Source organism: Ammodytes marinus, assembly GCF_949987685.1.
Source record: "Ammodytes marinus genome assembly, chromosome: 21".
NCBI classification, from domain to species: Eukaryota; Metazoa; Chordata; class Actinopteri; order Uranoscopiformes; family Ammodytidae; genus Ammodytes; species Ammodytes marinus.
In genome coordinates this window covers 11,321,101-11,345,302 of record NC_137225.1, presented here as the reverse complement: position 1 = coordinate 11,345,302, position 24,202 = coordinate 11,321,101, and the positions used below count along the sequence as shown (strand labels likewise).

The 24,202-nt window shown below is 41.1% G+C and overlaps 1 protein-coding gene across 4 annotated transcripts; it reads right to left on the bottom strand.

The window, feature by feature from the left end:
- Positions 1–7,436: 7,436 nt before the first annotated feature.
- tfap2a (transcription factor AP-2 alpha) lies at positions 7,437–20,393 on the bottom strand. 4 transcript variants are annotated; one of them, XM_080050388.1, is made up of 8 exons: positions 17,125–17,252; positions 16,243–16,684; positions 15,297–15,704; positions 14,006–14,054; positions 12,174–12,399; positions 11,229–11,347; positions 9,263–9,404; positions 7,437–7,857 (listed from the first exon to the last, which is right to left on the bottom strand). In XM_080050388.1, the coding sequence occupies exons 2-8, from the start codon at positions 16,267–16,269 to the stop codon at positions 7,572–7,574; spliced, it is 1,257 nt and encodes a 418-aa protein (XP_079906514.1). In that variant the 5' UTR covers positions 16,270–16,684; positions 17,125–17,252; the 3' UTR covers positions 7,437–7,571. The 4 variants fall into 4 exon arrangements, with proteins under 4 accessions (XP_079906514.1, XP_079906512.1, XP_079906511.1 ...); XM_080050386.1 differs by lacking the exons at positions 16,243–16,684; positions 17,125–17,252 and adding an exon at positions 20,255–20,393; XM_080050385.1 differs by lacking the exon at positions 16,243–16,684 and having other exon boundaries at positions 17,125–17,431.
- Positions 20,394–24,202: the final 3,809 nt, after the last annotated feature.

Below are 24,202 nucleotides of genomic sequence, written 5' to 3'. Positions count from 1 at the left end.
GCCACTGCATAAAAAAGTACATGTCCAACAATTTGCGTAGGAGTCTAAAAAGTAAGCAAGTTTATGAAAAAAGGGGTATGAATGAATAACACGTTTACAATGAGCTCAACGCACTTTTAAGTTGTGTCCTGTAATATAATATTTGTCCTGTATTTTGTTAATCTTATTTATATAAATAATACGATTTTTATTTTTTTATTTTTTTTGACAGCACTGTGTTTGCAGTTTTCTTTTTGATCAGTATCAACTTTATTTTATGCCGTATTATACGAGACATTATTATTATTATTATTATTATTATTATTATTATTATTATTATTATTATTATTATTATTATTATTACTATTATTATTATTATTATTATTATTATTATAATAATAATAATAATAATAATAATAATAATAATAATAATAATAATAATAATAATAATAATAATAATAATAATAATAATAATAATAATAATAATAATAATAATTCATATTATTGTTATTGTTGTTGTTACTAGTAGGCTATTGCTGTTGATGTTGTGTTTTTAAGTTTTGTTTTGATTAATAAGTGGATCCAAAAGCTGCACTAACTCACAGACAGGAAGAGAAATAGAAAGAGAAAATGAAAATGAATAGGGGGAAAAGAGAGGGATAGAGAAAGAGAGATGGAGGCGGGGAGGGGGGTGTACCAATCGTTAAAGGGCCAAGCCAGTGAGTTGATTAGGTTCGGGAGAGAGAGAGGCTGCCGCGGCTTTCTTTGCGCACAGACAGAGTATAAGTCCTTTATCATGGGGAGGCACCGGCGTGGCCTCGAGCTATTGCTGGCCTCAAGCGAAGTACCAGAGAGAAGAAAAAGAGAGAAAAAAGGAAAGGGGGGGTCTATCATCAAACTTCATAATAACGCTTGGGGTTTGCCACAGCTGCGCAGTGACCCTTTTATTTTGCTGTGATGGAACAGATAGCTCACTATGAAATAGTGTGAAATTATCATGTCTATTAATTCAGTCAGACATCCACGGCTTTCCGCTGCTATCCCCCCCTTACCCACAATCCCCTCTCTTTCTCTGTCTTATTCCATTTCTTATCCGTGGAAATATGTGATTTCCTAGCAAATGCTCCATTTTACTAGAGTGATTTTTCATCTTTGATTCACAGAAAATAAGACAAAGGATGACATGGGGTGTTAAGGCACCGGGTGTCTGTGCGTAAAGAACACAACAATGGCCCATACCATGAGCACTCTGGTCGACTTTCTACACTTGCAGAGGCAATTGTGTAGCCTATGTTTTGTAAATTCACCATAGCAACACAGATGTTTTTTTAATGTTGTTCTTTTCTTTATCAAATCACCTTTAGTAATGACTCCAATCATTTAAAGTCAGATAGCAGAGCTTGGCACAGTGGGACAGGGTGAAACGGGCTGTTCGTCCACCTGCTGTTTTTATGGACTAATTTTTTTCCATCTTGATTTTAAATGTATATCTATTTTAGTTCGTTATTATATAGAATATTTTCTTACAAAGTGAGCTTATATAATTATATATTTATTATTATTATTATTATTATTATTATTATTATTATTATTATTATTATTATTATTGTGTTAATATTAATGTGGTTAATCAATGATAGTAATAGATTGAAGCTTGCTTTAAATTGGCCCTGGGCACATTTGAGATTCCAAAACTGCTTCGAGGTTTATTAAACATCTGTGCAACTCTGTAGCTCACGTCATTTGTCACTTCACATTTGTCTTTTTGTTTTCAACCACAGCCATTGCTCTGCATAGACCCAAGACAGTATTAATCAGCTTTGTCAACTTTCTGCTTGGATGACCAAGTTGATGTTTCTTTTCTTGACTGAATAATGATTGGTGATGCTTGGGATCTGCGAAATAATATCTAAAAAAGTCTGATACGCTGACAAAAGTCACCAATAAAGTAATTTAATTTTTTTTAAACCATTGTCCATGCAACCGTTTTGCCAATAAAGCCTTCCAACGTGGTGCTCTGTCAATAATAATGAAACTTGTTATGAAAATATGATAACCTGACAGCATCGGCAACATACAAAAAAAGAAAAAGAAAAAGCCTTTTAAAGGATGTGACTGTGTGCTTATGAAGCGTGAGGGTCTGGTTTGATAAAAGGTCTGGGGTTTGATACACAGAGAGAGAGAGAGTTGATTGAAATGGCGTGTGCCTGGCTGACGGGAGCCAGTGAGGGACAAAGCCCCTGCGAAGCCACGGCCACTCGAGCAATTATTCCTCCACGCTGCATTTGGATTAGTGCAATGGAAAGAAGCATATGTTTGGCCCGGGGCGACACTCCCCCCCTGGCTGACTGCAGAGGATGCAGGGAGAGAAGGATAGAGAGAGAGAGAGAGAGAGAGAGAGAGAGAGAGAGAGAGAGAGAGAGAGAGAGAGAGAGAGAGAGAGAGACTGACGAGGAGAATGACTAAAACTGGAATATAAAGTGCATTAACCAAGTGGGAAAACATCATTGTGTTTTGCTATATAGAATAAGAGGTTCAATTCAATATGGCAAAGAGAAAACATAACATATACATTTAGTAAATAAAAATGTCAAACATAAATAGCATTCACTATGTTTCCATTAAATAGTAATCAAACACCTCTCATATTTTGTGAATGAGAGTTTGAATGGAGGGCCTATCAGTTTATTCAAAGTCACTTAATGTTTTCTAATCGATTACCTAATGTCTCAAGTAATCAAGGGTGATTTGGCGGAGTCATTGACCTCTCTTGGCTTCTGAGCCCTGTCTTGCAGAGTGGGCAGGGGACCCATAGGGGGTCAGCGCCTGGCGGGGGCAGGGGGGGCAAAAGCCCAAATGACGGCTCATGTCAGAGTTGAGGACAATTAGCCATTTCGCGCTTCACTGCAAACTTTAAAGTCACATAATTCGATTGCACCGATAACCGTATCAAATGTCATTTAGAGGAACCCGGCGTCTTGTCCAAGCCACTTATTTTTAAGCTGTTGGTTTAAAAAAAACGATACAAGAAGCCCTAGGCCTAATTGACAGCGCTGTGTTAGCAGTATTTCTATTGATAAAATGTCCATCTGCTCTTTGTCCTTATATTTTAAGAACATCAACATATTTATTCTGGAGAAAAAAAAACTCTATCAAAACAAGTCAGTTCTTTCAATTAGGGAAAAAAACAACTTTCCAGCATTGTGCGAACACTTATCCTTTACAAATGCTGAGATGTGTTCTTTCTCCACGCGCAATAACTGATCATCTTAAAACAATCACTCTGATCTCCATCACACTCGGATCTCCTCTGTTTAAATGTCAGGAGGACAGCTGGGCCTAAATCAAATTCCAATCATACCAGTATAACATTTGCAGCAGCCTACAGTGAACAAATCTGGGCCTTGTGGTGCTGTTGCCCTATATCCTCCCATGCAAGCAAGCAGCTCCCAAGCATTGCCTTCGAGCGTTACAGTGCAGCCTGTTGTAGTGATGGTGCCACGGGGTAATTAGGCCATGCATGCAGGCAGGCAACGCTTTCACTAAAGCAGTGATCTCAGCAGCAGCATCGACTAAATACTTCCTGACCACAAAACATGGCTGCTGCTGCTGGTGTGTGTAAAGTGGACGGGACACTTTTGCACAAGGGAATGATGAGAACAGCAGTGATGTGTGCAGCTAGTGGGAGATGAAAAGTTGCGTAAGATGCCCCATAGACAGTGATCAATGGAGAGGCGAACACATTAATTCAGCCTTTAAATGAATCAAGGATGCATGGAAGCCTGTTTGTCGGGTCCTGGCAGCTGCATTCTTTTTTATTTAAAGTTAAGATTTGTGTCAGACTGAAGTGCCCACACACTCTATCCGCAGAGGTGGTTTAACCGAGCCTGCCTGTGTTTGTCCTTCAATACATCTCTGCTACAAACTATAAATATCAACACACCGCCAGCCCACTAGACCTTAGCAGCAGACAAATACTGTATGAAATAAATAGATATGAAGACACACAAACACAAACACAAACACAAACACACACACACACACACACACACACACACACACACACACACACACACACACACACACACACACACACACACACAAACAAACCTTGAGCATCATCATCATCTGCCTGCAGAAGACGCTTCATCACACCATATGCAGCCTTTGCCACTTTGACCGCCAGTCTATATTTTTGTTCGCACATTCTCCAGAATATTTGATAACAACAGTGCTCACATTATTCATTACTACGGGAATCAGTGGTAATTGGTTGAGTTGAGACAAGCAGCAGTTATGGATTGAATTAGCCAAATTCAGCTGGGTATTGCTGACTGGCTCCTCAAATTTCAGTTTCACTTTCTTTTCTTTTTTTTTTTTTTGCAAATGACTTTCGCTGTAAGGCATTACCATTACAGATACTAGCTCTACCTGTTCGAGATCAAATTAGGGGGTTAAAATTACAATTTTGTATTAAAAAGGGGGATATATGCAAATGATAGGCCATGGTATCGGTGTAAACAAACGGCAGACAAAGAGGATTTGGAGTTTCTTTAACACTCCCCAATTTCATTACACAGGAAGGCACAATTACAGGCCTCGCGATCCTCCTCACCTACTAGTAATACGCGCAAAATATCCGCCATTGTCACAGATACCACTATTTCTAATGCGTTCGTTTCACCCTCGATACATTTATTAAATAACATTAGCATTAATGACACACGTGAGGGGCTTCCTTTTTCAATGCCAATGAATGCTGATTTAATACGATTGTTTTCCCCTTAAAGTGACTATTTATGCTATTCCCCCCCTCACCCTTACCCTCACATCCACCATCATAGGAGCAGCCGGGTAGTCTCTCCCCTTTATGAGTGAGCTATTGTGCCCGAGGACAGGATCCCACACACAATCTGAAGACTGAGCCAACAAAAACAGGGCCTGACAGACAATGCCTCGCTTCACCTGCTCCGGCACTGACTGTGTGTGCATCGCAATTATGCCAAGGACATGTACAGTTAGGCTTCATTCACCCTCCTGCAAAACAACAACTGGCTCAGAATTAAACCAGGGGCATCCGGGAAAAAATCATGCAGATAATAAATAATATGGCTGCAGAGGAGATTGGAAAGAAGGGAGGGAGGAGAGAGAGAGAGAGGGGGGGGGGGTCCCAGTGTTACAATACGTTCCACTGCATGGTTACCAGACAGTGAAATAAGGGGAGGAAAAACGAGAAACACAATACCGAGCGAGATGCATATATCACCAGACTGATTCACGCGCCCAGACGAGATTGATTCGGAGCTATATAGGTGCCAGGCCATCGATACACAATCAAACGCAACTCAAATGTTATGCAACGCGCAGCCTCGTGCAGTGCTCTATTGCAGCTCGTGCACGCAAAAAATAAATATAGCAAAGGCCAGCATTAGATTTGCTATTACATCCAGCGTGATAGCCTAAGCCACATTTATAGAATCACTCAGCCAAACACAATGGGTAGGTAGGCCTATGAGACTTGATACATGTTAGAGCAGGATATTCTTTGCAGACGTAGCCTATTTGAAATTATGGAACTAAATATACATTTTAAAAATAATAATAATGAATGAAAAAATAAAACAGCATACTGAGAGCTGATTGTTCATTGATTACACTGAGGCCAACAACAATACAAATATTTGATGCATGTCTTTGAATAAGGCTCCAGCATAGAATACTCGGATGGGGAGAGCCAAATATAGCCCGCAACAACCAAATATTGCACACCAGCAGGCCTATATACATCTCAGAGTTTTTTTTTTTTTTTTTTTTTTGCTGGAGGGGTGGCGCTGCACACTTCAAACGCGAATCTACCCATTGTTGCGAGCCATTTGGCCTGCATAAGATCCTGTGCTCTGAACTAGGCAGTTTAAAGTAGGATTTTTTTTTTATTATACTTGAGGGAAACAATGAGTTCAGCTGCTTATTGCAAGGAGCAATCGTCAGGGGAGACTTAAACTCAATTACTGTAGCCGTTCAGAATGTGGGGAAAAAATACTGGAGGAAAAAAAAAGAAAAAGAAAAACACCCGGGCGTATCAGGCAGTGAATAAAAAATTAAAAGATTTGAATAAAAACCGAGATGAAGCGTATCAAATATTTATTTTTTTCTGGGCAACAAAGGACTATAATACATTGACAGGCATGGGAACTATTGCCAGCACATGTCTATACAATACAGCTAAAACCGCCTCCAATTTTTGGACATTATCGGACATGACAAGATATCAGGTGGTCCCAAAATATGTTTTTTTTTGTTTTTGTAATGTCTTTGAACATTTAAAAAATAAAAAGAAGACAATATTTTCCATTTATTGCTTTTATGGTGCTTCAAGGAGAGAACAAGAGGTGAAACGTATTCTGATTGGCACGACACATAAAAGCTTGTATAAAAACGAAAATAGAAACACAAAAAAAAAGGGTCTCACTTAAGCTCTGTCTCAAATTTTGAAAAAATAAAACTGAATAAGGATGATATATAGAGAGAGAGAAATGGAAGTTTATTTCTATTCAATTTGTTCACTTGCTTCAATGTCGCCTCAACATGCTACAAGAGGGCTGAATTGAAATATCCCAGAGAAATAAAAAATACCCCAAAACTTCTGTTTTTCTAAGAACCATATAATCACATGAAGAACTAACCGAATATTCAAACCCACTAAAACAGGAGGCACCAGATAAATAAAAAAAAAGAAGTTTCAACAGACGCACCATATTTACAATTCCCATTAAATTACACATAAATAAATATATACATACATGAACACTGATTCCCTTATATAACCGCGAATCGTGTTGAAATTCAAAAAGTTCAAGTTGGTCGCTTGGAGAGAAAGAGAGAGAGAGAGAGAGAGAGAGAGAGAGAGAGAGTGTGTGTGTGTGTGTGTGCGTGTGAGAGAGAGAGAGAGAGTCTACAACTGAAGTCATGACATGGAGCTCTGTGGAATTTCTCGTTGTTTTTTCAAGTTTATTATTCACAATACTGATAAGAATTAGTCCTCTTTTAGCGTCGCCTTTTTTGTCACAATCGTAAAATTGAGATATAGAGAGGTCGCTGGATTTCAGTCCATTCGTTGCAGCTCATAAAAAATAAGGGGGAGTACATAAAAAGTCCTCTGGCTGAGGCAATACACCTTTTTCCTCGACCCCTGGAGCTGCTCCACTGCTGCAGCTTTTTTTTCTTTTCTTTTCGTGTTTTTTTTTCATTTTTTCATTTTTTTGATATAACATTTCATATGGTTCAGGTGTTTGGAAGAAGAAGAAGAAGTAGAAGAAAGAGAGGAGGAAGAAGAATCATCTTGCGTCGTTTCCCCGTGAATCCAAAGTGGGATGTAAAAACAAAACAAAAAAAACATGTAAAAACCGTCGCAAGATCAGGAAGTGGCACGTTTAACTTTATCAATAGTATTTATAAGGTATTTATAATATTTATATTGGATGGGTGGGTAGGGCTGGGGCAAGGCGGAGGGGGGGGGGCTTGTTGGTGAAGGGAGAAGGGCCCTGGGGTGTCTCTGGCCCCCTCGGAAGAAGAAAAGGTTGGGGATGGAAACATCACTTTCTGTGCTTCTCGTCTTTGTCTCCTTTAGTGCCGTTATCTGAGTGACTGTTGGGGTTGTTGTTGAGGTACATTTTGTCCATGGCTTTGATCGCCTCGGTCAGATAGTTCTGAAGGGCCGTGACGGCCGCGCACAGTGCCGGGGTCCCGAAGCCGTGCGAGATGAGACTGAAGTGGGTCAAACAGCTCTGGATTCCCGGTTCAAGAATAGGCTGCGGTCGCGAGTTTCCCAGCGGCGAGCGGTCCTGGGACAGCAGGTCTGTGAACTCTTTGCAGACTTGCCTGTAACAGAGAGAGAGAGAGAGTGAGTGAGTGAGCGGCATTTTAATGACCCAGGCCAGAACATCGCAAATCCATGCATGCATTTAAATATCAGTGTTAAAAATAAACCTTACTGGGGAAGGCTATACTCTGCAGAAATGGTAATGTTTTAAGATCCAGCAGAATTATTATTTTCCTTTTTTTTGGGATAATCAACTTATTCATATCATTTTTACAGAATCAAATTAAAATAATGAAATCGTGCTCATCACTCAGCTTTGTTTTGAGAATGTAACACTTGGCTAAAGAAAATGACCCGAAGCTACAAACAGGTGGAAATTAATCTTTGGGCTTTGGGCTAGTGGCTGGATATTTTACTTTTATTTCAAAAACTCAAATTTTAAGAGAAAACACGTGTCAAAATGACACGTCATATTGGAACTTCAGTCGCTAATTATCAAACACCAAACAATTAAACAATATATTAAAAAAATAAAACATGCATTCTTGCTTCTTTTTTTACACACCTTCCTCCACTCTCTTACTAATATGCAATAGGCCTATATTATAAATGTGTGTAAAATATCTACAATAGGTAGAACATTTTATTCTACCATTAAAAGGTGAGTTAACGTGGGTTCACTCTCCATTTCAAGGTATTGGTATTTTAATAACACCCCAAAAGTCTGTAATAAGTGGTTATAGCCGACAGCTGTTTGATTATAGCGGCCCATCATCAATATTAAGTGCAAGCTTCTGCGTCTCTGTGCCTTTTAAGGAATGCCCATGTTTCAGTCAAGGCATAGTAAAAATAACCAACACCAATGGCAGCGTTGGATGAGACCCAGCTATGTGTCAGTGTCACTGAAATCACAAGGCAAACTAAATACTGCTGTGAGAGAGTGGATGAGGGAAAGGCCCAGTCAACATATACCAACAGCAGTAGCCTACATTTAGTAACTGCTGCTGTACGTGATTTGATCACGTGATATGCCTATACTGTATAATATAGCAAATGCCCAGTTACATTTTAAAAGGTGTGGTTAAAAAATGTATTCATTACTAGCCAATAGCCGTTGGTGGACTGATATTGACATGGAGCAATGATGACAACGTATTTTATCATCAACACATATCTAACATGGGTTGTTCAATTGTATTCGTTCGAAAAACACCATATGGAAACTGCATTGTGTGTGTGTGTGTGTGTGTGTGTGTGTGTGTGTGTGTGTGTGTGTGTGTGTGTGTGTGTGTGTGTGTGTGTGTGTGTGTGTGAGCGCGAGTATTTATTTGACATTTTGAGCACACGCACGCATGCTGCACGCACGCGCACACACCCACGCACACATACACACACAGACACACGACGGGACACAGACTGGGATGCATTTGTTGTGACACGGTGAAATGTGATGATAGCACTTACTTCGTGGCCAATAGCATGTTTTTTCTTTGGACTTGTTCGTTTGGGTCGGAGTGCTGACGGTTTGTATATTCAGCTATTGCCTTGGCTGGGAACTCGGTCTCGCATACATAACCGAAATCTCTGGCAAGATGTACCGCTTCGCCTGAGAAAGGAGGGAGGGAGGGAGAATGAGGTTGAATGCGTTTGCTTATTAAATATGGTTCCATCAAATTCAGAGCAGTTCACACTCTGCTTTGACCAACACATGATTAATCTGATGTGAGCCGAGCGTCCACACTGTTTATGCGTTCAGACAGCAGGGTTATAGCACCTGTGCCTTCCCAACAACACTAATGATGGTTATGACGACAATAATAGACCAGAAATAATAATAGTAAAACTGCTCTGAGAGCTGTCAATACACGTCAAGCTACTTTCCCCTTCTCCATACCGTGAGAACGGTTAAATATGGAGGAGAAACAATAAGTGGATATGAAATATAGACGGAGCGTCATGCTTAACACCATGTCATTGATTACCAATGCCTGCACATTATTGAAAGCCCAGCAGATCACAGGGGCATGGGGAAGCAATTTTAAAGGGCTATACCTAAATCTCGCTCTCTCTTTTCTCAGACTTTCAGCCATGAGAATAGAAGGTTTCATTGCGTCCGAGTCTGAGCTCGCCCCTCTTGTTGGTTGACATTTTTTCCCTCAAGTCTTTGGTTTTAATTTCCTGAAGCAGTTGAGTTTTTTACTGCGGGGCTTCCTGCCCATAAGCTTCTACTCCGGAAGAACGCATGCGCCAATTAGCATCAAAGCTCAAGTCCAGTAAACTCGTTTCCATAAAATGGAGCGGATCATAAACAATGACAGCACTGCAGAAAACGCACTGTCCCTTCACTAAATGACCGGCTGCCTTCTTCACCCACCCTATGTCTCCCACCCACCCCCTCCACGTGCCACCATACCCATATTACCCCGAATCATGCATTTCTCCAGGCTCATTACAATACAGCACCACATTTCTGCAAAGCAACAATGGGTACTGCATTCGGCCCTCCTCTTCTTCTGCAATAATGATTAACAGTGACCAATGAACCATCGCAGGCTTTCACCTTTGGAAAGCCACTGCACACCAAATACCACTGCACTGAATAATAAGGTTCAACTCTGCGAGCAAAATGGATTTAACCAGTCACGTAAAAAGCCATCTTTTTTCAGCGCAGCATAATTGACTAATTTATTCTTGAATAGGCCCAAAACATATAGCTCCCCATAGGTCAGCAACGTGCCATTTGTATGCATAAAAAAAATAAAAAATAAAAAATAAATCTCCACTAAAAAGTCAAAGCATGGGAAGCTATTAACGAAAGAATTAAGTCACCATTAAAAGTCAGCCCTGCGCCGCCATACACAGGCTGTATTCACGTTTGAAAAACAGCGCAGGGTTAATAAATCAATCGACTTCTCATCCATGAGGTGAAACAGCTCAGCGGTGCCCAATAAACATGCAGCACTCAATAATTAACTGGACTTCAACACAAATTCATCCAGTGTATAAACTAGGCCAGCCGTGGACCTGCAAGTGTGCTCCTGCAAAGCGAAGGCCAACGCTGCAAAGCCACTAGAATTACCAGTACCATTCTATCTCTTTCTCTCCCTCTCTCACCCCCCCCCCCCCCCCCACACACACACACACACACACATATATATACACGCACACACACATCCTTCATGCTTTATTACTTGCGAGGCAAAGTCGGTCCACATTACACGGATGAGCGCATATGCTGATTTCCAACACAGAGAAAGGGAGAGGGAGAGACAGCGCGAGAGAGAGAGAGAGAGAGAGAGAGAGAGAGAGAGAGAGAGAGAAAGAGAGAGAGACAGAGAGAGAAGAAGAAGAAAAAAACTCCCAGTTTGCGAGCACCTGATATCGCGGGAGCAACATGACTGGGAACGTGATTTACGGCTCGTCGACTTACCTTCGACTAGCGACGTCAGCAAGGTGACGTTGGCTGCCTTGCGCCTGCCCGCAGGTAGATTCAAGCCGATTTTATCCAACTTCTCCCTTAAGGATCTTCCTCCGTTCTTGGACTTGGCCCTAGGACAATCAACAAAGCAGGGATTTAAATATGTATATTTGTAAATACTATAATATGTAACCGAATATAGCAAACATACAAGGAAGAAATTCACCCTACTATATCAAACGCGTACAATTTGGATGATACTGTCTCTGATGCACACTCTTATATTTACATCATATAAACATATGTCAGCCAGACGGTGTGGTTCAGCTCTTTTATCGCTAATTAAAAGGTGAACGGACTGCATTTGGCTGGCCTATACCCTCCGCTACATCCCTCACACAGGCTATAAATAATACTTAAAACGCCCAGCCTTTTTTAGCAAGGAGCAGACAAATACTGTACAAAATGAATAAATAAAGCCCTACTTAATAGGCAGTACTATTACTGGCTGCGTGTACGGCATGCAGCACTTCAGTAGACAGTTCACTGGAGACCAATGTTTTCATGTGTAATGCCTTCACTGGGCCTATAGAGCTGGGCTTGAAACAGACTAGGCCTACATTAATTTGAGAGAGAGGGAGAAATATAGAGAGAGGGAGAGGGGGGAGATATCCAGTGCGCTAGGGAAGTTAATATGGAATTTAACAGACCCCTCCTGCTTTAAATGCAGGAGCTAGGTGTCATGGTTGGTCGATTTTAATTATTCTTGGTACAGAGGAGAGAGAGAGAGAGAGAGAGAGAGGGGGGAGGGAGTGAGAGAGATGCATGCTCACAGAGAATGGATTGGACTGTGGAGTGAGAGAGTTCCTTTACGCACGCACACAGACACAAATGCACACACAGGTATATTATTGAGAGAGGAGTTTTTTGTGTGTGTGTGTTGTTGCTCAGACTCACCTCCTCAGTACCCCGCCCAGCAGCGAGGCGTTGAGGCACTCGGGCGGCGAGAGGCGTCTCTGCACCTCCGCTACCGTGACCTTGTACTTGGATGTGGAGCTGAGGAGGGACAGGCGACCCGGAACCGAGCAGAACACCTCGTTGGGGTTGACCACCCCTCCGAAAAGACCGTCCTTGTTTACGGGGATGGAGGAGATGTTGTTGTTCTTGGATAAAGACACTGGACCTATAGGCCAGGGGGAGAGGGAGAGAGATGGAGAGACCGAGGGGAGGGGAGGGGAGAGACAGAGAGAGAGAGAGTGAGTGAGACTGTGCTCAGTGAATTTCATGCAATGCAGAGCCTTAACCAAACGAGAAGGGGGGATTTAGGCCCCGGATTTTGGAGTTTAGCACCACATGTGTACACGTTCAGCATCAAGGACACGCAGAGGAAAGGGACTAATAGAGGCCTATACATGGCAATAATATCAATAATATTGGTAATGTTGGTGTGTAGTAGGCTAATTAACATCTATGCATAGCATAGCCTATATAAAATCAGTGCTTCTTCATCTAAAAAAAAAACACCAGTCAACTGTAGTATATCTGTTTGATAGATCTCCAGTGAGAATCTCCATTAGTAGTATTTTTGAGCGCTCGTGTAGCCTATTTTGGAGCTGGCCACGCCACGGATCGAGCGTGCACAAAGAAACCCACACCAACCAAGCAACCAACCGAGAGCGTTTGGGTAAAGTCTACCTATTTTGACATATCCTCGGAATCCGGCAAAACACCGTCGCCCGCGCGATTTCACGCCGAGAGCAGCAGCAGCAGCACTACTGCATTGGCTTTTACACCGTTTTGGTGTGCAGTAACCGGAGACAAAGGGGGACTGTGCGCCTTTGGATAGATCACTTGTGACATTAATGGCTCAGGGGAGCCTAATAGAGACAATAGGAGTTAAACGAACTCTTGAGATTACTAATATAGGAAGCCAATTATCATGTTGATACGCAGATAGGCAGACTTTAAAAAAAGAGAGAATGAGGAAAAAAAGACAGAATTGGAGACAGAAAAAGAAAGAAAAATCGCTCCATATCTTGTCTAGTGAGCTGTAATTCGAACTGACAAAACGCTTTAGAATCTGACCATGACAAATGCCTCTAATGTTGTATCCTATGAATCATACTGACTTTTTAAAGCAAATAAAATACTAATAGTAAAGCTGTATAGCCTATAAGCGAACAACACATCCGCCAGTGATTTTTCCAATCCGAGTTCTGATTCCCTCTCCAAATGACATGCTTAACATGCTGCACACACTGTAGGCCTGTGCTCCATCCAGCGCTAACAACTTCCATTTTAAAATATGACCATGCAATGCGATTGCAGCTATTCGCTTTGACCATTGTAGTGGCCATGGGATCGTCTATGGGCCCTGCATCTTTGACCATCAACACCAAGGGCCTACAAAGAGAACCCACTAGCTCTACTCATCTCCCGGCTACATGCTATGAAACGCTGACAGTGAATTCCATCAGCGAGGAGAAGAAGGGGATAAAAAAAGGTGCAGCCAGTTTGATGCACTTGGAAACCATGTAATGTAAAATAGCCTACTGCGTATTAGGATCAGTCAGGCATTACCGCATTGCATCGAGTTCTCTCGAGCAGAATGGCGAGTGGTGTGTGTGTGTGTGTGTGTGTGTGTGTGTGTGTGTGTGTGTGTGTGTGTGTGTGTGTGTGTGTGTGTGTGTGTGTGTGTGTGTGTGTGTGTGTGTGTGTGTGTGTGTGTGTGTGTGTTCGTGCGAGTGGCTTGCAGAAACATGCGTGGTATCTCGGAGGAAATTGCTTACCTTTTTTAATTACAGTCTGGTCGGGAATGTGAATTCCTTGATCCTCAACCTGTGAAACAAATGCAACCAACAAATATATGTTAAAATTAAAATATAAAAAATGGACAGTTTTGGCACAAAAGCGCAAACAAATATCTGCCTCGGTGTTGTGCAAGTGAACGCAACACAGGACGCTGCTGATGTGCACGAACAAAGCGTGCTACAATTAGCGACCACAATCAGCCAACATGGAGGCTCTCGAGGCCCATACCTGTTATTATTGTCCACGGGTGTTTTCAGCGGGTTCCACTGATGGACGCAATACACTCTAGATCACAAACTCAGACTTAAATAACGAAGCTGCGTCGCCCCATAATCCTGACCCAATTTCGCCCTCAGATTGGCTCTACTCACAAGGAAACTTCTAATCTAGATTGGATAGTAATTACGGCGGCGCAGCCTATTAAAGGCCTATGAACTAATTAGAGGATTATTGGTGTTTGTTTCTGATTAAAAACTGGGGAGAAGAATGCTTCGAATAAGAATAGAGGGGTTATTGACTATTTTAGCGCTCATTTATCATGCATCTTTAGTAAATCGGAGCTATTACCTAAACTCAATTCTCCTGTTAGTGTGCCAGCAATGCATTAGTAATTGTTCGTAAAAAAAAATCCTGCGAGCTGTATCCTTTCTTTTTTTTTTTTACAATTGAGAAATTAAATAAAGTCAGAGGACATGAAGAAAACCATGGTCATACATGCGCAATCTCAGTTGTTTTATTATTATTTTTAAATACATTTCCTTTCGAAATGGTGAGTGTAGTTTTGAACAAAAAACACATCAAATTGACCGACTAGCTTTTTTTGAAAAGTATCTTTATAAATGGTAATAACAAAGCATAAATGCTTTTTTATTCAAAAAAACTCAACACTGAAAACGTTTATTTTTGTATTCATGCCGTTTCATTTCATCATATTCAAAAACTATGGCTGCATTATTAGATGACCTAATTTAATGTGTGCCATCTTTATGACGTGTAGTAGGCTAGTAATAATAGTAATAATAAAAACACTTACTCAAATAATATTAAAACAAATAGTAAAAATTAAAGGCATGGTGCTTAAACAATTTGTTCTAATAACACTATATAAAATAAAATAAATTAAACCATTAACGTTTTATTATTATTACAATTATGAATGAAAATCTTAATTTAAAATATTGTAACTAACAGTTCCTGGATATATATAAAAAGACAATATTTTTTTTTATCCCATAAAAACAGACACCCAGTGGAAAAACGCTGTCTCACCTGAACGTCTTCTAAAGAGTGAGGTATTCCATGGATAGGGATAGAGTCCGACAGGCCCGTGTCAAGGCCGTGGCCGGACGGTAGCAGCACTTCCCTGCGGTAGTCCCGACACAGCTGGTGGGGCAGGCTGCGGTGCTGGTGCAGCAGGCCGCTGTCCTGCTGCCTCTGGCCGGGCCAGCCCGAGTGCTGCTGCTGCTGCTGGGCGTGCAGTGAGTTGAGGGAGTATGGGTCGTTGACGTGCGAGTAAGGGTCCTGAGACTGCGGGTAGATGGGCTGGTAGGGCGGGGGGAAGTACGGGGGCTGGAAGTCCGAGTTGGGCGTATGAGAGAGCGGAGGGGCGCTGTACTGGCCCACGCCGCCCAGCTGAGGTAGCCTGGCTGTCCCATTGCTGGTGCCGTCGTGACGGTCCTAGCATGAGGAAAGACAAGGAGGAAAGTGTTACAGACTAAATAATTGTTTTGTTTTCAAAGACACAGCCATGTAGGCTATTGCCGTATTTCCCTCTTTGTTTGAACTGCTGAATGCTCTGCGGGCTTAACGCTCGGGCATTATCAAATATGGCCTGAGAGAATGAATTTAAGGAATTAGTGTGGAAGTGTGGAATCTTCATTCAATTAAAACTCTTTTTAGTGACTGATTTTAAACAATAAAGATAACAATTCCACATACACAGAATACCTGTTCGCAGTAAGTTTTACAAACAAAACTACATGATAATAATTTGCCAAAAGTAAATAAAAAAATGAAAACATCAAAATTCCGGGAGGTGGAAATGCCCTCAAAGAAATAACCTAGCCGTGCACTAATTAAACTATTTTTTTCAAGTCCCACAGTGCTTAAGCATGCAAGCTTTAGGACAAAAAACAGCAAATTATTCAGCGAAAGAAAAAGAAAAAAGAAAACAAAATTGGAAGGATCTGACACGGTGAGGCTCCAGTCAACTTACCATCGCGGAAAAACTGTGTACTAACATCTGAAAGGATTTTTGGTGACAATCAAGAAAAGAACAATCAGTTCAAAAAACACTTTTGAGTGTTTGAGGGTGCGAGCAAAGGGGTAATTAACCCGAAAAACAAGAAAAATGCCCCAAGAAAAGACTCTTCTCCCCTGCAAAAGATCACGATGGCCCCGATGATCAGATATGTGCCACAGCAGCAGGACGATAATCCATCAGAAATAAATGGTTAGATCCCCGCTGCCCTTTCATGTGGGTCTAAAAAAAATACAGATATTCGGCGATGCTGGAAGATTTGGGTCAAAAAGTTGCTCTCGGTAAAAAGCCCTCTTTTCTCCCTGCTCTCCTTGGCTTCTATCACAGTGCTGCCGTCCCCTCGCTCGAGCTCATATTAGCAAAAGAGCCGCTTCTTCTTCGTCTCCCTCTTGGACTCCTAATGGAACGCATTCATGACTATTAATATTGCAGGAATACTTAATAATAAGGAAAGAATGGGTCGGAAATCGGGCGTGAAGCGGAGGACGCAACTCAAGGCAGGAGTCTGCGCTTAAATGACGTCCATTGAAAGGGGGAATCAGTATATCTAATCAGAGATGGGGAGAGAGAGAGAGGGAGTGAGTGAGTGAGGGAGAGAAAGAGGGAGTGAGAGACTGGAGGGAGTGGAGAGAGAGAGACAAAAAAAGAGGGACATTCACTCTCGTCTGGCGAATCAGAAGAGGGAGAGGTAGGGGGAGGAGGAGGAGGGGGGCGGTTTAAAAGGGTCCCAGGGCCAAAGCGCAAAAGTGAAAGAAAGACATAGGAATGAAGCGAAGTGGACCACAGACAGGGGAAGAAGACGAAGAAGAAGCCATGGAATGAAACAACAATGTGCACCTCTGAACTGGCTGAAAATCCAGCAGGCGAAGAAGCTACGGCCAGCTCATTTCTACCACTCGTCCCTTTGTTTTCCACCTCAGATTCCGACAGCGAGCTGTCCTCCATGGGGCTCCTCTCTCTCTTTCTCTCTCTCGCCGAATAAATCCACCGGTTTTTGTGCTCCAAAAAAAAACCCAGAGTAGCGCTGGCTAACTTTTAACTCCGACCCGGAAAGACAGAGAAAAATAAATCCCCAAAGTGTGCGATAGAGCCGCTCGGATGCGCCACTCTGAAGCAACTTTTACGCGCGGTCGTGAGAGCTCCACTCCCCTTCCTGCTTACTCACGCATTTGTAAAAAAAGAAAAAAAAAATACAAATTGCGAAACAGCAGCGAGGCCGAGATTTAGATTCCAAATCTATTCGTGCACCGATACCAGCGTGAAAACATCTGGCCGTAAATTTAAAAAACAATCCCCACTCACAACGTGAACGCGGAGGTGCCCGAGCTTTTGTTTTCCTTCCCCCGGCCGTCCCTATCCTCCCAGGACGCGGTCGAAAAAACACGTCCGACTGGATACTCCACTCCTAAACAAGTCACTGAAATTATACTGCCAAACTTTTGTCTATGCCCATAACAATAATAATCCCACAGTGTATGCACTCCACACATACATGCACACACGCAAAAAACCTAACGGCTCAAATTGCAAAAAAATATTAAAGGTGAAGGGTGAATGTCCATGCCATTTAAAGCAGCGGTAGCCTACCATTCAGTCAAAAATATTTACCTTGATAAAAAAAAGCATGGTAAGTGTATATTATCATTAATTGTATGTGACTTAAATGTGAATTTAAAGATTTGTTTTTTTTATTTAAAATGATTTCACTCGTGCAACTAACATCAGTATTAGAAAATATATTATATACAGCTGTTATGCCACAATGCTACATTATAATGATAATAATAATAATATTTTTTGGCTGTATAATTATTATAAATATAATTGTATTATCGTATAATTTTACTCTACACAGAAACAAACTATAAGTGCCTATGAAATGCATTAAAGACGTTGATCTGGTCCTGCAATTGAATTGACTGTGTCCCTAACAGCTGTCAAATGAGTGACATTTTTGGATCAAAACAGTACATCAAATACCTTAAATAATAATCTAAGTAAATACAATAATATAAAAACATATAAGCTATATATAAATATAAATATAGGAAATTCAGTTAAACAAATCAAAGAGGAGCCCCTTACCTCGCAATCTTCATATTTAATGTTATCAGTTAATTTCCAAAGCATTTTCATGGGTTGCTGGGGTGGCTATTGAGTATAGGTATCGCCTTAGTCTTGTTTTCACTCAGTGAATTGTGCTCCCCCGCTCAGAAAAACTACTTTTATTGAAGCTGTGGGCTTGCTGTCTGTCTTGCGCTCTGAGGTCTCCCTCTAATGGTGGAATTGAAGGGCTGGAGCTGCACTGTAATAACACTGGCACAGGGCCTCATTAGCATATCAACAGCCGTTTGATACCCCCCCTCCCTCTCTCTCCCCCCCATCTGTTCATACAACACCAATGGACAGCGCAGCACAGGTAAAAAACTAAAGCAGCAGGACTCTACGCACGCTTATTACTTCTCTACTGTTCAGTGAGGTGTGTGTGGTGTACGGTCGTGCATGGGGATCTGCATGCACCTGGGACGGTCTCTAGTGTACTTTAGACATGTCTTTCAGATGTTAAAGAAAAGTCCATAGCCTACTATTTTTCATTTAGTAACATTTATACGATTTAAAGGGGGAAACAATGTATTTGCTGTGGAAATCTGGCTATTCTGCCCTGTGCACCCCTGTGTCGTAGCCTATTGATTAATTTTCCAGGACCTAACATTTTTTTTAACTGCTTGCCTATGCAAATGCAGCCCTGTCACACACTTTGTTGCCAACCTTGATTTTTTTTTCTTAACTCCCGAACTGTTATTTTAATCCCATTGAGAGTGGAGAGACCTTGAGAGGCTATTCTCTCAGTGTTATGTTAAGAAGGTGAGCTATTCGAGGCGGCTCTACAGGTCCATTGACTACCTGTAAGGGCGCAGGGTTTGTGATGGGGGGGTATGTAAATAATTAACACAACAACATGCCCTTGTTTCATTTGAATGCCCGGCTAGGAGAGGCTGGCTCTGCCCTGTCGCCGGCCGAGACTTCACCTCAGCAGGTCGTGGGTCAGCAGACAGGTCGCCAGCTCTTTAAAGGCGTTGGCCCCCTTTTTCGTTTTAAAACCTGGATTACCATTTTTGGTGGAGTGCCTTTTTTTTTTTACCAGCAGTTGTTATTAATGAGAAAGGAGCTGTAGAACTGTCTGACAGTCTTTCTGGATAACTTGTCTGCATGGTTATCTGCAGTAATTATCGATATTTCAGTTTTTATCATTATTATTCTTTCGTTTTTTTTCCGATTGAAACTGAATTGTTTTGTTCCAGCAACGATCTCAAGTCGTCTCTTAAATCCTCCACACCACACAAAACAAGGCCAGGCTTCCAGTGCAGCCCAGGCAATATGGAGAGCAAGGCTCTATATAAAGTCCACTATGGGTTGATTTGTAACTTGTAGTTTAAAACACGAAATCCGAAATAGATGGGGGGCTACCTATAAATGTGAGAGAGTTAAGCGTATGAAAAAGTTGAATGTTCTTACTTCAAAGAGGCAACGGGAGAATTTGGAATAAGGGCTGCGTTTCGTCAAAACCTTACAATATCATGTCTGTTTCCACACATTTCTAATGTGTGATCAAACACATCTGTGTATAACTGAAATCCGTCTGTACCCTAGTCCTGACAACTGACTACAACATGCGATCAACGTCCCAGGGTTCTCAGAGCAAAACAATGACATGGACAGCTTGACATGTAGGGCTACATCACCGACAGAAATACAGATACGCGAATGAAAAATATATATATATTTGCATGATTCTCCTGACGGATCAAATCTTTAAGCGTCTAGATTACACACCAGTTCGCTACCATCTCTCTTTACAAAAGATTCCACGCCTGTGCAGCCTCATCCTACAGCAAGTCGACACTTTGACAGTTTTTCATGGATTTTCACAACCGTTTTCTTTGTCTTAAAGTAAAGCAGCACATACCTGCCAGTCCCCCATTTTGCCCATAATTGACATTCTTTGTCTTCTGCCGCCTTCGTTGTTGTTGTTGTTGTTGTTGTTGTTTTTTTTGGTCGGACCGGTGCCGTGTCTATCTCATTGAGCCTTCGGTCCCAAAGTAAACCTTTCTACTTTTTTTTTTTTACCTGGACCGGATCGCCTCACCTGGCCATAAAAGCGGTGCGGGGCCACCTGGTGACGCATGCGCACTGCTGCGGGTGTGGACGAGAAGGGAGACACTACCTGGGAAAAAGTGAAATGTGAGCTGTCATACTCTCTAATGAAAATTAAATTAAGATTTTTAAACAATAATGAAAAAAACAAGCCGAAAATAATTCTCATGTTTTGTGGAAACCCAATGAGACACAATCATAGACTAACCAAGGCCACTGCCATTGACTAAAACACAAATGATATTTGCAGAGAAGTGGACCTTGAAGCTTTCACCATCCAAAATATATATTTTATACATAATGCAATTTCTTTGCACCAGGGGATTTTGCATTCAAATTTAAATTTGGTTATAAAAAGTGAGAAAGGTGTATTTTGCACATTAACAGCCATGTAACCTGAGGTGTGTTTTCACACCCAGTTCTTTGGAAATTAAAAAGATAGAAATTAATTAATAAAGACGAATGAATTAATAAAGACGACTTATTATGGAATATGCTAAAAGTGAAAGAAAATGAAATGGCATGGAGCAAAGCAAAAAACAAATACAAGTATATGTTTGTCTTATAAAAGTAAAAACATATATGTTAGTCCTCTGAGTTAATCAATCTCTCCGTTATTATTTTTTCTTCTTCTTGGTAGAAAATATGAATCCTCGCCGCAAATGAAACTGTGTCAAGTTAAAAACTTGAAGGTTAACTGCCAACATCATTACGCTACCCCGCTATTGTGAGGCTCATTATTTATTTATCCACTGTTTATTTCTAATACATACTTATCTAGACCCCTCCGGCCTAGAGCGAATGAGCTCTCCCTTTCTCTGTCTTTCACATGCATGCACACACACACACACACACACACACACACACACACACACACACCTAGAGCAACACGTGCGCTCACATAGGTGATAATGGTCAAAGCTTTTAGTCCCAAACCTCCTTTTCTCCTCTCTCAATTTTCTGACCGTGCACACACGTGCAAGGTCCAGAGTGGCGGTGCACGAAAAGCCGCATGGATGGTTCCCTTCCTACATCAAACACTTACATAAAACATATTTCATGCAAGCACTAAAACACTTTTGCGGTAAAATAAACCGCTTCATATTGCATTTTCTGCAATAAATCCTTTATAGTTGTTTTTTTTCTTTTCTTTTCTATTTTTCTGCCATTGCATAATTCCACGTAGAATCTATAGATTTTTTTTTGTGGTGTTAATATTTTAAACAAGCCTTCATGTTTGACTTCAAAGGCGAACACATTTTATCTGCACACACAATTCCTGCAGCTATATAGACCTCACCAGGACCGGACAAAAGAGAGGGAGGTGTGTGTGTGTGTGTGGGGGGGGGGGGGGGTCCGAAATATTGTTTGGGGCTCTGCGCACTAAGGGAGGAGTAAGTTTTAAAGCAGAGCTGTCTGAGAGTGGGTTAGAGTGAGAGTGGGTTACTCTCAGACAGGAGCGGGGTCCCTTTTGAATATCCAGCCTGTTTGTCTAGGGCTTGGTTTCAACCACTTCCACCAGTGCACCGGGCCTCCGGCAACTTTCAGCTTCCTAAAACTGCGAGCTGTGTTTAATAAGCGTCGACAACGGCAACGTCAGGCACTTTGGAAAGTCATATATAGTTGGACCAAATACAAATATTTTTTAAATTATAATTATTATTGTGTTACTATTATTTAGGTCTAACTAGGAGTGTAAGATAAGACGAGTGGGCTGTGTTTGTGTGCATACAAGCCTGTTTTAGTATGCAAACGTGTGTGTGTGTGTGTGTGTGTGTGTGTGTATGTGCGTGTGCGTGTGCGTGTGCGTGTGTGTGTGTGTGTGTGAGAGAGAGAGAGTGTGTATCGCTGCTACACAAACAGATCTTGGTGCGTAATTTACTTGTCCCTTCCATCGCCAAAAACGTTGTGAAACATTCCGAGAAGCTTTTATCCTTGCTGTGTCTCCTCCTCCCCTAGTTGTTTTCCTAATATTGATCGGAGATTGGAATGGTTCTTTTCCCCTCAAGTTATGGAGAAGTTGGACTATCATCTGTAGTTAAAATGCCCTGTTTGATATGCAACAGTTTTGGCTGCTGATTTGCACCAGCTGGACGTGCCTGACTGCTGAGGACAGTAACTTTTCCCGTCACCAGCACTCAAGGTACAGAAGCCCCATGTAGCTTTGTGAAATTGGTCTCTCTTGCGTGAGAAGGTTCCTGGCCTATTGTATGAAACGCTTCTCCCAAAAGGAAGATACATTGTGTTCTAGCGCCACCTTGCTGCACTGGAAGAGCAGGGTAGTGGATTTAAGACAATATTGCAAGTAATTGAAACCAAATGAGAATGTGTGCGCATCGAGCATTCCAGTGAATGAAACTTCCAAACCGAAGGCAGTAAAAAAAAAAAAACAGGTGGTCAAAAATAATGTGCGAGTTAAATAGAATATATGACACTCGGGTCAAAATACAGACACATGTCAAGTTTGTTTATTACTTGACTGTAACTTAAATAGACGGCATTCATTGGGCTAATAGTTTTGAAACATTTTAGTCATTATCCACCTGTTCAACTTGAATCACACTTCCAGGACTGAACCGGCCCATTTTCCATTTTCAGGGTGACCATCCTACACGGCTCCAGTACCAAGTACACACTGATTGAGTAAGGGATTATATTTTGTGTGTTCGGCTTGACTTTAGTTATTATTTTTATTAATATATATATAATTTAAAGCAAAATATATTTTGAATTACACTGAGAGAAAAACACAGTTTGGGAAATTGGAGTATTTTTTTTTCAAAGATAATTTAACCTAATCCTGTGGCGCCATCTTGTGGTCGTAAAAATAAAAGCAGTTCCCACTCTTGTGTCTGAGGACAGATCAACGAGGTCGTGCTGGGGATTACATTAAAATCTAAAGGCAAGGCAAGTTTATTTATAGCACAATTCAGACACAAGGCCATTCAAAATGCTTTACAGGGGCAAGATTAAAATACATAAGACACATTAGAAAAGCGAGTGAATAGAAATTTCCATTTCCATTCGCTCGCTAGTTGAATTTGATTGTTTTGCGAGATTCTGTAGTAAGCAGGTGAGATAATGATGATTCTTTTCTTTAGTGGTGTTCAGTCTCTCTCCTCACTGTATTATAATATTGATTTGTTTTTAATTCTATATTAGGATATTACTTGGCATATCAAACAACAAACGCACACATTACATAGATGAGCAAATAACTTTAAAATAATTGTTGTCTAACAATATCCGTGTAGAAAAAGATGTGGCTTTGTTCAAGGCCAAGGGGACCCAATCAGTCTCTGGATGCGCATTTCAAATTTCCCTAGAAAGTAAAACATATATATCTAGTCTAGTATTGTTTGAAATTGCTCCAATCTCCTGCTCTGTCTGCACAGACAAACATAAAGTCATACAATTAATTATGTCCACCGTTTATAAATAGGCCTATAGGTATGAAATGCATCCAAATAAATTACTTATAGCCTAGTCTATATTAGAATTACAGTCGTTTGACTGGACTAAGAGGGATACCATTGCTGCTGTCATGTGCAGTGGGAAGTTTAAAAAGGCCCCAAGTGCCATACATTGCTATCCCTGTCCACTCTGGTCCAGTTCATAAAACAAGGAAATACATTAACTCTGTAGATTTATTTTGGACGACATGAATAAGCATCTGCTGAAGCTAGTGTGAACACACAACACATGGTTACATAGGCCTATGCTTTTATAAAACGGTGAATGTGAAAGTTATGCTTAAAAC

Coding starts and splice junctions, on each gene's coding strand:
- tfap2a (XM_080050385.1), bottom strand. CDS start 17,232: ATGGAGGACAGCTCGCTGTCGGAATCTGAGGTGGAAAACAAAGGGACG. Junction 12,400..14,005: donor CCAGACTGTAATTAAAAAAG/GTAAGCAATTTC, acceptor CCTGGCCTATAG/GTCCAGTGTCTTTATCCAAG. Junction 7,858..9,262: donor AACATGCTATTGGCCACGAA/GTAAGTGCTATC, acceptor TCTCTGTTACAG/GCAAGTCTGCAAAGAGTTCA.